Source organism: Delphinapterus leucas, chromosome 5 (assembly GCF_059928025.1).
Source record: "Delphinapterus leucas isolate spDelLeu-1000000601 "Yukka" chromosome 5, BTC_Dleu_Yukka2, whole genome shotgun sequence".
NCBI lineage: Eukaryota > Metazoa > Chordata > Mammalia > Artiodactyla > Monodontidae > Delphinapterus > Delphinapterus leucas.
In genome coordinates, this window is record NC_143133.1 from 110,173,105 (window position 1) to 110,189,967 (window position 16,863).

At 39.7% G+C, this 16,863-nt stretch overlaps 1 protein-coding gene across 3 annotated transcripts in view; it reads right to left on the bottom strand.

The window, feature by feature from the left end:
* The window catches only part of ARHGAP10 (Rho GTPase activating protein 10), a 335,363-nt gene that overhangs the window by 164,645 nt on the left and 153,855 nt on the right, over positions 1-16,863 (bottom strand). For all 3 annotated transcript variants that reach the window (XM_089912398.1, XM_022599764.3, XM_022599763.3), the window contains 3 exons: positions 4,953-5,034; positions 2,977-3,022; positions 1,051-1,116 (listed from right to left, as the gene is read on the bottom strand). In XM_089912398.1, the coding sequence (XP_089768524.1) occupies positions 1,051-1,116; positions 2,977-3,022; positions 4,953-5,034 (194 nt within the window). The remainder of the gene's footprint in view (positions 1-1,050; positions 1,117-2,976; positions 3,023-4,952; positions 5,035-16,863) is intronic.

Sequence of the window (16,863 nt, forward strand, 5' to 3'; positions counted from 1 at the left end):
TGTTTCATCCCGCTAAGTCATCCAAAGTAGGACTGGGATATACAACGTATGAGAGTGAATTAAATATTCAATTTACCCATACTTCACTAGACTCTAAACAAAGAGAAATCCACCCTCCAGAAAGAGCCTGTTTTGCAAAGTTCAATATTTGGTTTCTCCAAAGTCTGCTGGAATGGCTGCAAAGTGCCAGGGCCCTGCTTTTCCTTAGGAACTCTAAACAAGAGACCTTTGAGCTTTTGGTCAGGGGACCAAAATGGGGAGAGATTATCTTTCCTGAAGTTTAAAACAGAAACAACCTAAATATTACCAACAGGTGGATGAATAAGCAAAGTGCAGTATATCCATATAATGAAATACTACCTAGCGATAAAAAGAAATGAGCTAAGGCTACACCCAACAAGATGAATCTCAGAAGCTAAACAAAGAGGCCAAACTCAAAAAACAACATACTGCATAATTCCATTCATATAAAATGCTTACAAAAAAAAAAAAGAACTAAAGTGATGAAAAGCAGCTCAGTAGTTGCCAAGGGTCAAGGAAGGAGTGGAGACTGACTGCAAAGGGGCCCAAAGGAATTTTGGGGGGAGAGAGAAATCTTCTATGATTGTGGTGGTAGTTACACAACTATACACATTTGTCAAAACTCATCAATTTGTACAGTTAAAACCAATGAATTTTACTCTAAGTAAATGATATCTTAATGACGCCAATTTTTAAACTGGAAGCCAACAAGACAATGGAAGATGGAAATATCTCACTAGTGCGTGAACAAGAAGCGATTAAGGCTGGTTGTCCGACACTGCTGATTCTTCTACTGATTCTCATTTTAGCCCTGACTTTGTTTCAATGCAAGGGAGAAACATGTAAATAAAAAGGAAAACCCCACCCTGGCAGAGTAAATGAACAACTGAATCTCTGATGCATAGAATGTGCATTTTGCATTAATATATTTCATTCTACAAAACTTAACCATGCAGTAAGCATTTGAAATGACCCTTAGATTTTACATACCTATAGCCTCTCATGAATAAAATGATTCAATCATGTTACCTCGTGTTTCAACTGCACTGATGCATTTTCTAAGAATTGTGAATCCCATCTTATCCAACTGTGCACCTAAAAGAAACAGTCATAAAATATTAAAGGCACAATTAGTTACTCACAATCTCTTCCTTACAAAAATAGGAGAAAATTATTTAAATCCAACATAATTTTTATTTCACTCTTTAAAAAAAGAAAGCTAAAGGCCATGCATTCCCTGTTTAAATAATGTAAATGAGAATTTCATATACTAAGGGGAGCATTTACTGGAATTTCAAGACATTTATTACCAACATATATAAATAAACTTGTAATTTAAACTAGGTTTTAAGTTAATAAATATAGTATTTTAAATAGTGGAAAAGAAAGTGACACAAATCTTTAGGGGAAGCTATCTAGAAATAGCATTTTGCCCAAATTCCAACAACCGCTCAGGTTTCTTTTTTAATTATATATATAAGTGAAAGTTCTTAAATTTCTTGACAAGCTGGAGAACACAAAACTTTTTTTTTTTTTAAACCTGGGGGAAAAATTTTTTAAATACCTTTAAAAAATGGTATTTGAGCCATCAGCTTGAAATTTTTTTTCATATTTTATACCATGCCCTAAGCGTTTAATATTTTATTATTTTCAAAATGAATTTAAAATAGATGATTTGTGTAGCAAAAATAGATTTTGTAAATATCATTTTATATTGTTTTCTAATATGAATACTTAACCATGATTAGGCTGACCTATTTGAATACCCTAATAAAAGGCAATTCTTGTTTCAAAAATGCAATCAGGGTAAGTGAATGCTTTATTCTGTATTTAGAACTCAGGAGCAGGAATACTAAATAACTCTGTTCTCAGAGGGGAGAGCATGAACAAGTCATGAACATAAACTTTGCAGATTTAAAACTAAGCTCGGACAGCATTTTAAGGAGGAAAATTGGTCAGTGGTTTACCTTTTTCAGGATCCACTATTCACAACATTTATATAAAATGCAAGTGTTTCTTTCTGCTTAGCAAAACTACTTTTCCAAAACAAGGCATGTTTTCATTTTTCTATAAAAACAAGAAAAGAAAGGAAAAAGAGAAGGAAAGAGGGGAAAAGAGAAAGAGGGAAGAGAAAGAAAAGCAAAAGAAAGAACGAAGGGGAAGAAGAGGTACTTGGGTGACTGACAACCTTCCCGGGACCAGGTCAATTTCCAGTGGCAAGCTAAGTGATATGCACATCATGATCATGGGTATTTAACAATGTTTCCAAACTGTGGACATCTGACAAATGTAGCTTCATTCCTCCAAAGATATTAAAAGTAGATTCATAAAGAACCCAACAAATTTGATCACATCTTCACTTTATCTCAGTACAAATCAAGAGTACAGAGCTAGGGAGTACTTCCTTTTCCTCTAGTGCATACAATGCAAGTGAAAATTATTGTCCTAGAATACCTGAACGTGTTTGGTTGTTGTTTGTTTTATTTTCTAAGGTGCAATGCTATACTATTTGTACAGCCCATACTCAAGAGGCTTTAAGGATAAACGATATTAAGGGTGGAGGTGTGAAGGGTTGAGAATAGGGGACCTGGTAAACAGTTCCTATCCACAGGAGTTTACAACTTAGGAAGCTGACAGATGCATAACTGAAACTCTTATGTATTCATTTGTGGCTATGAAGACAAATACCAAAGTGAATTACAGAGAAAGTTTTTTTCGGTTTTGTACAGGAAGACTGGAAAGAAAAACGCTCAGAGATGGGAAAGATCAAGGAGGGTTACAGCTGTCCAGGAAAACTTGAGGAGGTCCTCAATGAATAAGACATCTACTACATAGAGGACTAACACAGACAGGGTACAGAGAGTAAGCACCCAGCGACAGTTTGACATCAGTAATAAAAACAAAATAACTCATGAGAAAGGGAGACAACAGTCATTTTTATAAATTAGCACTTACTTCCTTCTGGTCTTGGGATGATGGCTCTATTAAAACTAGGGAAGAGCTAATAAAAGAGAAAAGGGGGAAACAATATTTTTAGCAAATCAATAAAAGTGATTCTAGTAGGCACACCTAGGGACTGTACACAAAATACACTGACATTGGTTAATCACCTATCATGCAAAGATAGGTAACAAAAAAGAGCACCCTGGGTCTCCTTTGTCTCTCCCTGAGATATTGCCAAAGTAGCAAAATTAAGATGAAGGGGCCAGGACTGAAAGTTCATGTAAATTTGAAATGCTCAAATGAACGGCTGCATTCTAATCAGTAAGCTCATTTTTTTCATCACTATTTCTAAGATCTGCTGTTTACATGACTCCTGCCCATAATTTTAATAACCACATCTGAAATATCAAGGTGATGATCCCAGGCTGCCTCAGAATTCTAGCGCTGTCCCGGCATTTGCAAGGCCCATACATCACCTGGAAAAAATACACAGTGCCTTAAGTGTCCCCTTGTAAACACATAGCTGAATATTTATTTTCTTTCTACATACTTGCCTTTGTCTGTATATCTTGAATTAATTACTTGGCTTTCTCACTCTAAAGGAGAGCATATACGTCTTCAAGGTTACACTGCCTTTGGCAATAGACTTATTTCTTCATGACTTAGTCATGGGATCATTTTGCTATGCAAATAGGCAAACTCACTTTCTAAAGAACTTCTTGAATCTCCGGGGGGACAAGTCCCAGTCACTGCCTTGCCTGTACTAGAGACGATTTGGATAACCTGTTTTGGATCTCAGCAACTGTCAATGCTGGAAGTACTCCTGACTCCCAGTTAAAATTTTCAAGGACAAATTAAGAGTAAATAGAAATAAAACCAAGGAGGCTAAATGCAGATCAAGTATAAGAAAATGATGCACAATTCCAATCACTGCCTTTTTCCTCCAAGAATGATACCTTCTCCTATATAGGATTTATTTTTAAAAGATGTAATTTGGGCTTCCGTTTCTCAAACACCACATCAAGACTGCCGCACGCGGTGCTGCCCAGCCTCTTTGCCTTATTTCCTGCACTCTCAGGGTGCTCCACTACCATCAGATAACAATATATTTTGCCCGTTTCATAAGCTCTATCCTGACACCTCTCTTTTTACTATATATGACCCCTCTTCCACTTTGCAAATCATGCTCTTTCCTCTTTTTATTTTAAATCCTGCTGAAATGGCAAATGCTCTCCAGGTAAGCCCACCTGGTGCCTGCACTGGCGGTGTGTTCAGAGGCATAAGACTGTAAGCAGCGTTGACTGAAATTGGTTCTCTGGTGTTTTCTATAATTATCCTCACTAAGTCCCCCATTCAATAGATGAACTATCCAATTCTCAGCTCCCAAATGCCACCAGTCCACTGAGAGGAAGGTAGTGCTTGAATAAAGCGGCAAACTGACTGAAGTCCTGTGCCTGTGGATCTCTAGCACTGCGTTTAATTTATTTCTCAAACCAATCTGAATACAGAGGCCCATTCACTACGGCTACATGATATTGCACACTGTGAATCATTAGGCTGAACCATAAATTGTCAAATGATGAAAAATAAGTACAGCCGTCACTTCTAATACTGCCTGCACAGCCTCATATTTACTGTTCCATCTCCACTGAGATCAAACTGCAAGCATTTATTGTGGTCATCACCCAAAGTACTGTCACAGGTAGGAAAAAAGAAATTGAGGATTCAGATGACTTCCTCAAGCAAAGCAAATCCCAGCGGCAAAGTCAAGAAAAATCAAAAATAAAAACTAACGATATATCAGTCTCATGTGTGCCCCTGCTACCTCAAGCCGAATTTCTGGAATACCGAATGCCTCCGAGAGGAATTCAGACACCAGTTCCAGCAGGGGACTTTTTTCAAATACTATAAAGCAAAAACAACATGAAAACGAACACAAGTCAACTCTACGGGATTTGAAATAAAACTCAACCATTGGTTATTCTTACAGCTTCTTTTCCACCCAGAGCTTCCAACCACTGCTTCCTCTCCTCTTCCGAAAACGCCTGCATGGTCAAAGAAACTCCAGGCCTGCAAGACACCAGGAACAGATCAGGTTACCCCTTGGCTGCTAAAAACAAACCTCCTTTTCTACTTTCTAATTTTTCATTGTGGTAATTGTTTCTTTTAAATGTTTAACTGCGATAAAATACACAGAACACGAAATATACCACCTTCACCATTTTTAACTACACAGTTGAGCAGTGTTGAGTCCAGCCTCCAGAACTCTTCATCTTGTAAAACTAAAACTCTGTACCCATGAAAAAGTCCCCATTTCCCCTCCTCACAGCCCCTGACAACCGCCCTTCTACCTTCTGTCTCTGTGAATTTGATTACGTAACTCTTAGAAGTGGACTCATACAGTATTTGCCTTTTTTGTGACTTGCTTGTTTCACTTAGTAAAGTATCCTCCATTTTCATCCATGCTATAGCATGTGTCAAAATTTCCTTCCTTTTTAAGGCTGAACAGAATTCCACTGTATGTACAGACCACATTTTGCTTATCCATTCACGCATCAATGGACATGGGGCTTGTTTCCACATGGCTACTGTAAACAATGCTGCTATCAACATAGGTGTACAAATATCTCCTTGAGACCGTGCTTCCAATTCTTTTGGGTATATACCCACAAGTGGAGTTGTCCAGCATGACATAATAAATATATGTCTGGTCTCTGACCCTATTTCCTGGCACACAGCTCCTAAAACCCTTAGAATCTCTGCAATGATGTGTCATTTTGTATATTAATGAGCTGACGGGACTGGGGGGCTCCTGGAAAATCTCAGGATGAGGGCCAGTTGCCAAGGGAACCAACCATGTGATTAGAGGATTAGAACTTTCAGCTCCACCCCACCCATACACCTCCCAGGAGTGGGGTAGGGCTGGAAATTGATTTCAAACACCAATGGCCAATGATTTAATCAATCATTCCTGCACAATGAAGCCTCCATAAAAATCCCTGGGGTTCAGAGAGCTTGCAGGCTGGTGAGCCCATGAAGATGCTGGAGGGACAGCACCTAGGGAAGACATGGGAGCTCCAAGCCCCTTCCTCCATACTTTGCCCTATACATCTCTTCATGAATCTCTTCGTCTGTTCCCATTAAAATATCCTTTGTAATATATCAGCAACAGTAAGTAAACTGTTTTCCAGAGTTCTGTGAGGCATTCTAGCAAATTATCAAACTCAAGGACAGGGTCATGGGAATGCCTGATTTATAACCAAAAGCACAGTTGACAACCTGGACTTGTAACTGGCATCTGAAGCGGTAGGGGGCAGTCTTGAGCCCTTGATCCGTTGGGTCTTCATGAACTCTACTTAGTGTCAAAACTGAGTTCAATCATAGGACACTTGGTCTCCACAGAGAACTGGAGAATTGCTTAGTGCAGAGAAACCCACACCATTCTGAGTACAGAAGTGTCCCGTGAGTAGGGAGAAATAGTTTTGTCTCACAAGAGGGGTCAAATGTAATTTTTTTTTTTTTTAATGTTGCTCATTCCCACTAGCAATGCACAGGGTTCCAATTTCTCCATATCTTTCTTCACCAACACTTGTAATTTTCTCTTTCTTTTTTTTTTTTTTTTTTTTTTTTGGAAAGTAGCCATTCTAATAGGTGTGGGGTGGTAGTAATGATTAAATTTTATTTATAAAAGAGATACATGTTTATTGTTACCCAGGCATGGGCAGAGTGAAAGCAGAAAATCATCTTTCACCCCATCCCAATTCCACTTCCAAGAAGATAGCGCTGTTAACTGTTTAGGGTGTTTCCTCTGTATTTTCTTAGAGCTCTGGGTTGGTCCTCAGGACCAAATGCCAATCTTTCTCAGTTCAGTTTATTTGGATATTTAGAGAGTCTTCCAGAAAACTCATCATATTGGGAAGGAGTCCTAGGTAGAAAAGCCATTAATAATTCCTCTTAACAAAGGAGGAACAATAACAAATTCCTCTTTGTTTCTCCAATGAAACAAATTTTGTATATTTGATCAAAAGTATTAAAAATGAACCTTTCTGGCAAGGGATGAAAAGGTAGAATACTCCAAACCATAGACAACTGGAAATGAAAATAGATGGTTGAAATGGAAAGTAAACATCCATTCTCCTTTGATACTGAATGTACTTTTTTTTTTTTTTTTTTTGCGGTACGTGGGCCTCCCACCGCTGCGGCGTCTCCCGCTGCGGAGCACAGGCTCTGGACGCAAAGGCCCAGCGGCCATGGCCCACGGGCCCAGCCGCTCCGCGGCATGCGGGATCCTCCCGGACCGGGGCACGAACCCGTTATCCCCCGCACCGGCAGGCGTACTCTCAACCACTGCGCCACCAGGGAAGCCCCTGAATATACTTTTTAAAGTTAACACTCCTGTAACAGTACTTCACCTCATTTTCAAGTATTGGGTAATCTCTTACAAGTAAAGCAAGCTGCAAGAATCAAGTGCAATTCAATAATCGCTACAATTTTTATAAAGTACTATAAAGCATGCAGCACTCCAAAAGCATCATGCCAAATACAAATATGCGATGCCCCCAATGTTCACACCCACAGGCGTTAGGCTTTCTCCCCACGTGATGGTTATAAAGCCTGAGAAGTTATGTGCTTCAAGTTCACTACCAAGTAACTATAGCTACAACTGATAGTCTCTTGTCTTCAAGAGTCTCTTGTCTCCATTTTCTCCAGACTATGAATATTGTGGGGAAAAAAAATCACTTGTAATCCCCCAACCCCACTCCTGAACAGCAAAACGGCTCTTTACTGTCTACCCTAAACATTTCAGCGTTGGCCCGGCTTTGCCATCACCTTGGCACTACGGAGCTCACAACCAAGAGCTCTTGCTCTTCTATGCTCTTCTATGCACAGCATCCTTCTGGAGCAAGAATCGAGGCAAGATGCCCAGAAAACCAGGCTGTTTTAAGAAGTGCCTCGAATGGGACGTGAAGATTTTGGCCCTTATTCTTAGTAACCCACACTGGGCTCAGGAGAGTTAATTAAAATTGTGAGGGAAAACTTCAGATGGCAGGCATGTTTTTCTTTACATCGGTTAAGTGATAAAACAATATTTACACACAGGGGTCTCAGGTCTGCATGACTGCTCCATTCTTGTAAAGGAGAAAAAATAGCTAAAGACCTCTCCCAAAAGTATATGGAATGGATTCAAACACTTAATATGTAACTAAGTGAACTAAAGTATAAAATGGACAGTAAGAGGCTACAGCAAATATATAACAGAAAGTTAACAGCTTTTCTAATCCAGGAATGGCAAAACCAGCAGAGAAAAACGGGACCCCAGGTTAAAAATGGCAAAGTCTGTCACGGGAATACAAACACGGGGTTTACAAACATTCAGTTCAACAACCATTGAAATATTATCTGCTGTGCTTTAGGTCTTGTACCAGAGGGTCAGGAATTATTAAATATCTCACTACCTGCTAGGCACTGGGCTCAGCATACAGCTCACAAGGGGCTGACTATCTAGCAGAGAAAGTGAAAGGTAAACAAAGTGCAAATAACCAACTAGTTACAAGTACACAGAGCGCTGCCAGGGAGTCAGGTAAGTGTAAATGAGTGAAACCAGCTACCTAGAAGGAAAAGAGGAAATGAGCAGGACATCAGGAGATGCGTGTCCACATATAAAAGCTTTCGGTTTCAAATATGCTAAATCATTGTGGTCTAGGAGACTTGTCGGTGAGCTAATTCCGCTGCCAGTCTCTTTGGGCAACTTCAGGATTTCAAGGTACTACGGAGATAGAAAAGGAAAGCCTGGCCTAACCCTGGAAGTTAGGCATCCCTGGGGAAGCGACATTTAATCTGAGGCTTTAAGGATAAATGAGCCATGCAGGAGAAATAGGGCCAGAGTTGTCCCCTAGACCAAAGAGGCACCTAGGAGGAAAGAGCGCACTTTCATGGAGCTGGGATCAGCCTCATCACGGGTCCTACAAACCAGCTGGACCAGCAACATGATGGAAAGCTGGAGATGCAGCCCGGGGTCCCGCCACAAAGGGCCTCCTTGGCCATGCTAAGGGTTTGCTTATCCTAAATGTCACTGAAAGTTTTTAGTAGGGGGTTAACATGATCAGATTAAAGGTGTACGTGAACACTGGCTGCTGCTGGGCGGAAAACAGACTGAACAGGGGTGCGTGCAAAGATTTGTTAGAAGACTCAGAGGATAAGACAGAGTGACCAAGATGAAGGAAAAACAAATGAATGGGCCTGGGAAATAGTCATGAGGTGCTACTACGTACTATGGGCAACAAAATAATGAGTAAGAAAGCTGTCACTCCAAGAACAAAGAATAAAAGACAGATCATTTACAATATAACATCAATAACTAGTTAAGGGATTCGTTGAGAGCCAAAAACAACTGTAGCAAATAAGGACTTACTATACTTATAATACTCAAAATCAGACACCGAACCTGATGAAATTTCGTGCTTTCTAGTTTCTTTTTGTTTTCCCCCTAAGGTTTTCCATTCATACTCGAGGGGAGATAATATTTACTACCAGTATACGGTTGGATATTCTTTTTTTTTCAATATTCATTTATTTATTTTCCTTTTTTTTTTTTTTTTTTTTTTTTGGCTGTGTCAGGTCTTAGTTGTGGCATGCAGAATCTTCATTGAGGCACACGGGTTTCTCTCCAGTTGTGGCGTGCGGGTTTTCTCTCTCTAGTTGTGGCGTGTGGGTTTTCTCTCCCTAGTTGAGGCATGCGAGCTCAATAGTTGTGGCGTGCTGGCTTAGCTGCCCCACAGTATATAAGATCTTAGTTCCCCAACCAGGGATCGAACCCACATCCCCTGCATTGGAAGGCGGATTCTTTACCACTGGACCACCAGGGAAGTCCCTGGTTGGATACTCTTAACTAAGTTGTACATAGAGCAGCAGATAAGAGAAATAATGACCGGTTCTGATAACTTGGAAGACAAGACAAAAGTGTTGAATGATGAAGAGTCATGAACTAGAATTACAGATAGTAAAGTAAGGACAAAAGCAATTGTCAGGTTTCAGATGAAACAGCCATATTACAACTGGATAGAAATCCAATGTGGCATAAAAACTAAAGCATTATTCTACTCCTTGGCTCTGAGGCGTGATGCCTCAGACTTGAGCCCCCTAGCCCTTTGAGGGATACGGCGGAGAACAAACCAACCAACCTGCTGCAAGATAAGAGACTCAGTAGAAATCTATCACCTATAAGGAAAGAATTCTATTTCTGTTCCCATTTTGACAAATAATAACACGGTAACTCACAACAATTCCAGTTTGGAGAATTAATTCATCACACTGTAGTGATCCCTCGGAACACTTCACACTTGCCACATGTTACTTAAAGGGATCAGTCACCAGTATTACAGAAAGCTGGGCCCCATTCTTACATACACGCTGCCCACAGCCATCCTCTGTAAGCCCCTACCTCTAAATAAAACATCGTGCACTAAAACACATTTCAACCATTTTAAATTGCTCAAGTTTCTTCCCCTTTTTAAATAATCAACTGCTAGGAAATCATTAAGCCAAACTGAGACTTAAGGACACATTTTAAACTACAGTATTAATAGCATCTCATCCTTAAACCATAAAAATTCTCTAGTTTTTGAAACAAAGACATGTTTTATTAATAAGATTTAATGGACGTGTAGAACAACATGGTGACCAAGAGGCTAGTGAAGAACAGAAAATTTTACAACCATGTGCTGGATTATTCACATTTACATAAAAAAAGAAATAGCAATGATCTCTTTCGTTTCACGGAGTAGCTAAGGGAAAAACATTAGCAACTCCCCAGAAGCTAGAACCAGGATTGAGAACGTTCTAATTTGGGGTTCTTGGAGCAGATACTGCTGCAATGCGTTACACGGGTCCAGCTGAGGACGGCGCCTCCTCTTCTTCCTTCATCAAATAGTCATCTCGACCAAACTAACATCGGGTACGGGCTGTGTATCACACACTGTGCTAAGCTCTGGATAATCCTGCGTGCATAGCAAGGCAAAGAGGATTCCTGGCATACAAAGGCAACGGGATAAACTTCACAAAGGAAAAGTGGACCAGACGAAAGAGAGCACCTGGCCGGGATAGTCTGTCCTTACTTAAAGCCAAAATTAGTATCTGTAGAGCACAAGGTTGAGAACTGAAATCTGAAGTAACAGGTTAAACAGGTTCTTATTCTTAAATCAGCACCTCAATCTCGTTTCATTCATTCATTCAAAACAGTATGGACGGGTTTCCCCAGAGGCGCAGTGGTTGAGAGTCCGCCTGCCGATGCAGGGGACACGGGTTCGTGCCCTGGTCTGGGAAGATCCCACATGCCGCGGAGCGGCTGGGCCCGTGAGCCATGGCCGCTGAGCCTGCGCGTCCGGAGCCTGTGCTCTGCAACAGTAAAAGCCACAACAGTGAGAGGCCCGCGTACCGCAACAAAACAAAACAGTATGGACTATTACACATCAGACACTACCCAAGGCAGATGCGTGAGAAACAGTTTTAGGAAACTAGTATCTATCTGTATTCTATGTTTGACCCCATATCTATTAATTCTCTTTCAACTGCATTTTTTATAGTGCTCTCGAAGCATGTGGAAGACATGCATTTTCCTTAGATTCTACATGGCAGATCAATGAGCCCATATATTAAGAAAATATACAACAAGAGCAGAGAGAAACATTCACGACATTTATGAGATGTCAACTGATATTATTGTAAATGGAGAAATTAAGAGAAAAATCTAAGAAGCAGCTACCAAAATTTATGATGGTAACAAATCGGGAATATTCTAATGCTTTTCTAAGAGGAATGTTGAAAAGGAAGAGGGGGAAAAAAAATAACCCAGCACATTACAAGTCCTGCACTAAATTATACTCTAAGGGGAAAGTGCCAAAGCCAAGCAAAACACTTTTAAAGTTTTAGAAATGTAGCAGTCATAATTAGCTTCTCATAAGGGTTGCTGGAAAATTTTTTAAATACATACATTTTTTCTTGAGATAATTAAAGCATGTTACCTGATCTTACTAAGGGGGAAGACTTTATAACAACTTCTTTCTTCTGTACACTAAGAAGTTGTTTCAAACAGAGCAAGTAAGCAATGATAGAGTCACAAGGAGGATTGTTTTCTCCAGTAAAAGTGAATTCAACCCATTAATCGCTAGAGAACAGCTGCGTAGAAGTTGTTAAGACAACATCATTCTCACCTTAAGAACATGAATAAGATGGGGAACCTATAAAATCACAGTTTTGTTTTGCTTTATTTTAAATAACCATCTGATGGGACTTCCCTGGTGGTGCAGTGGTTAAGACTCCATGCTTCCAATGCAGGGACGTGGGTTGCATCCCTGGTCGGGGAACTAAGATCCCACATGCCGCACGGCGCAGCAAGTAGGTAAAGTAAAGTAAAGTGAAGAACCATATGAGAACTGAAAATGCAAAAATCCCTAGTTAACTAAAATGCAGGAAGTAACAAGTCCTTTCTTGGAGAGAAGGCACGTGCGCACATACAGCTGTTTTCATCCTTTGTGAAGCAGCAGGACAAAGAGGCAGCCATCAGAGATGAGGAAAGCAGGATTTTAACAAAGTTTTAAAGGTAGAGTATGAGCTGGTGTGATGGTTTAAATCCTTAGAAGACACAGACACGAAGAGAATGTGAACCCACCCTCTCACTCCTTCCCGCAGTGTTTCCCCAGGTGCTCAGGGGCAGTCTGAGAGCAGAGCTGAAAGAGATGTGTCCGCTAAGGCTGAGAGGCAGGGTGGGAGAGCTTCCGGAGAGGCTTCAGATAGCATCCTCAAATCACAGGAAGCCCGTGACTAACAGAATCTAACTAAAGTAACAACAATGCCCAATCTCAGCTCAACCGCCAACTGACCTGACAGCCCTACGCGTTAGCAGCCTGATGGGAAAATGGGCATGTCCTTTACCAGATATGAATATTACTTACCTTAGTCTCTACTGCTCTCTTACGATCCCTGGTACTCAACCAGAAAATTACAAGGCATGCAAAGAAGCAAAGACATGTAACCCAACATCAAGAGAGGAAGTAGTCAAGAGAACCAGACCCAGAAATAGCCCAGGTATGGCTGGGGGAGGGGCAGGGGGAGGGGAACTGAAACCTAAAAACAACAGTAAATATGTTAAAGGATCCATGGCAAAAGGTGGCCGACACACATAAACTGACGGGAATTTCAGCAAAGAGATGGAAACTATTAAAAAGACACAAATGGATATGCAAGAAATGAAAAATAAAATAAGTGATGAAGAGTTCAGGAACACAACTTCCACATGCAAAGCAACCAAACCCAAGTCTATATCCCCAACTGCCCCCTTTATCTAACTCACACGTCCAGCCAATATTTCCCTGCCCTAAAATCACCCCCAGGCCAGATGCCAGACAACTGAAAACCACGCCTACAGCCTAGAGCTCACCAGTATTACTCAGAGTAGCTAATCGTATGCTTTCTCCCCTTCTCTGCCTTACAGAAACCCCAGTAAAAGCTCTAGTCTAGGATTTCCCCTCACTCCTTCCTGACTCCTGACCAAAACCTGGTGTATCCCCACATGGCCCTATGTGGCATGGTGTGCCCTCTTCTCTTGGAAAGTGTAAGGAATAAAATTCTCTTCCAGTGGCATTAGCCTCTACATGACATCACTCAGCCACCTCTGTAAATTAAAATCCTGCAGGTATAACTGAAACCAGTATCAAATGATCTAACATAATGCATTTACAGTTCCAGAACGTGAAGAAAGAGAAAAGGGGGCAAACGAAGCATATGAGGAGATAATGGCTAAAATTTTCTGAAACTGAGAAGAATTATCAACTCCCACATCCAAGAACTTCCATGAACCCCAAGCAAGGTAAAACAAAGAAAACCCCATTTAGGCACCTCATGAAAAGAAAATCTTGAAAGCAGCAAAAGAGATGACATACAAGAGAACAGTAAGAAAGATAGATGACCTGTCATGAGAAAAAAAAAAGTGGACCCTTAAGAAAACAGAAATGACTTCTTAGAAGTGCTGGGGGAAGAAAAAAACTATCAATCCAGAGTCCTACATCCATCAAAAATGAAGGTAAAAGAAAGACATTTTCAGGTAGACAAAACATGAAAGAATTCTCTAGCAGATCTGCATTACAAGAAATGCTCAAATTAAATTAGCCTAAGGAACTTAAGGGAAATAGCACAAGATAGAAACTTAGTTCTGCAGAAAAGAATGAAGAAAATCAGAATGGATAAATATTTGATATTAAAAGACATGAGGGACTGCCCTGGTGGTCCAGTGGGTAAGACTCTGCATTCTCAATGCAGGCAGCCCAGGTTCGAACCCTGGTCTGGGAACTAGATCCCGCATACATGCCACAGCTAAGAGTCCACAGGCCGCAACTAAGAGCCCACACGCTGCACTAAAGAAAAAACATACTGCATGCCGCAACTAAGACCAGGAACAGCCAAAATAAATAAATAAATAAATATTTTAAAAATAAAAGATGAAACTGCACACACACACACACACCCATATATACGTAAATAAAACATTAAATTTTTTAAAAGAGTACTGATTATTAATTTCATAAAGTAAAACTAGTAACGTATTGTTGGACTCAGAGTATATGTAGAATTAAAGTCTATAAAACAAGGGCACAGAGGGCAAAAGGGTGGTAATTGGAAGTCTACTGTTGTAAGTTTATATTGTTTATGGAAAGGTAAAAATATGGTAATTTAAAAATGCACCTTATACTCTGTAGGACTACTAAAAAATGCACATACAAAGAGGCATAACTAAAAATCATACAGAGGAGATAAATCATAGAGGAGATAAAACAGAACACTAAAAAAGACTCAATTCATTCAAAAGAAGGCCGCAAAGGAGGAACAGAGGAACAAAGAGCAAACAGAACAAACAGAAAACAAAACCAAGATGGTGGGCTTAAACCCATACATACCCACAACTATACTATATACACATTAACTAAAACCTTGATTAAAATGCAAAGCCTAATACACTGGAATTTTTAAGAGCAGGACTCAATTATATGCTGTTTATGAAAAGCAAAGCTGAAACGTAAAGACACAAAGAGTTAAAAGAAAAAGGATGGAAAAAAATATGTACACCTGAAACTAACACAGCACTGTTAATCAACTATACTTCAATATAAAATAAAAAGTAAAAAAGAATATGCCAAGTAAACACTGAGCATAAGAAAGCTAACGTGGCTATATATATTTTCTTTTTTTAGTGTTGCTATATTAATATCACAAGGTAGATTTCAAGATAAAGATTATTACCAGAAACAGAGAGACATTTCATAATGATAAAAGGGTCACTTCAAGAAGACATAATCATAAACGTACAGACACAAAAAAACAAAAGGTCTCAAATAATCAATATAGGAAACAAAAATTACAAAATAAAAGGAAAACAGGCACATCTTCATCAAAGTGAGAGATTTTAACATCCCTAGTTTAGTCACTGATAGAACAATACCAAAAATCAAAACAATACAGAAGATCTGAGCAACAACAACCAGCTTGATCTAACCGACATTTCAAGAACACTACAACAGCAGAAAAATCATTGGTCTCATGTACACATGGGTCATTTACTAAATAGACCACATTTGGGACAATGAAACAAGTCTAGTAAACTTCAATTCATTGATAAAATATAGAGTATGTTACCTAACCAAAAGACAATTAAAGTAGAAAAACAATAATAATATTGCACATAGAAAATCCCCATCCATGTGGAATTTTTTAAATATAAATTTATTTTATTTTATTTATTTTTGGCTGCATTGGGTTTTCATCGCTGTGCGTTGGTTTTTCTCTAGTTGCGGCGAGTGGGGGCTACTCTTCGTTGCCGTGCACGGGCCTCTCATTGCGGTGGCTTCTCTTGTTGCGGACCGCGGGCTGTAGGCGCGCAGATTCAGTAGTTGTGGCTCGCGGGCTCTAGAGCACAGACTCAGTAGTTGCGGCGCACGGGCTTAGTTGCTCCTTGGCATGTGGCATCTTGCCGGACCAGGGCTCGAACCCATGTCCTCTGCATTCGCAGGCGGATTCTTAACCACCGTGTCACCAGGTAAGTCCCTAGAAAGATGTTTTAAAGATTGCAAATTGGGCTTCCCTACTGAAGCCCGTGCCTACAGCCTGTGGTCTGCAACAAGAGAAGCCACCGCAATGAGAGGTCCCTGCACGGCAACGAAGAGCAGCCCCCGCTCGCCGGAACTAGAGAAAAACCAACGCGCAGCAATGAAAACCCAATGCAGCCAATCAATCAATCAATCAATAAATCAATAAATAAATCCTCTTTCTAGATAACACCTGAGTAAAAATTCAACACCTATGTCCTAATCACATAAAATTTTTTTTTTAATTTTCTGGAGCTGAATTACAATGAAAACACTACACATCAAAATTTGTGGGATGCAAGCTAAAGCTGTTTTAGAAGGAAATCTATAGAGTTATATGTCTACATTCAAAATCAAATGGAAAATCAATGCTTCCATCTTAAGAAATGTTTAAAAGAAAACCAAAATCCAAAGGAAATAAAAATAAAAGCAAAAAACAATGAAATATAATATGGACAATATGGGTCATCTGAAAAAATCAGTAAAACTGATAAAGTTCTAGGCAAGACTTATTGAGAAAAAAATGAAAAACTTCAGTACCAAGCATTAAAAAAGAGGTACCACTACAGATCCTCTTTGAAAATAAGAGATATTATGGAGAAATTTATTCCAATAAAGTCAAAAGCTTAGAGGAAATAAACAAATTCCTTGAAAACCAATTTATCAAAACTAACACACAAAACTAGGAAATCTGGATATCACTTTACATACTAAATCAATTGAATCGGTAATTTTTAAACTTCCCACAAAAAAAACCCACTAGACC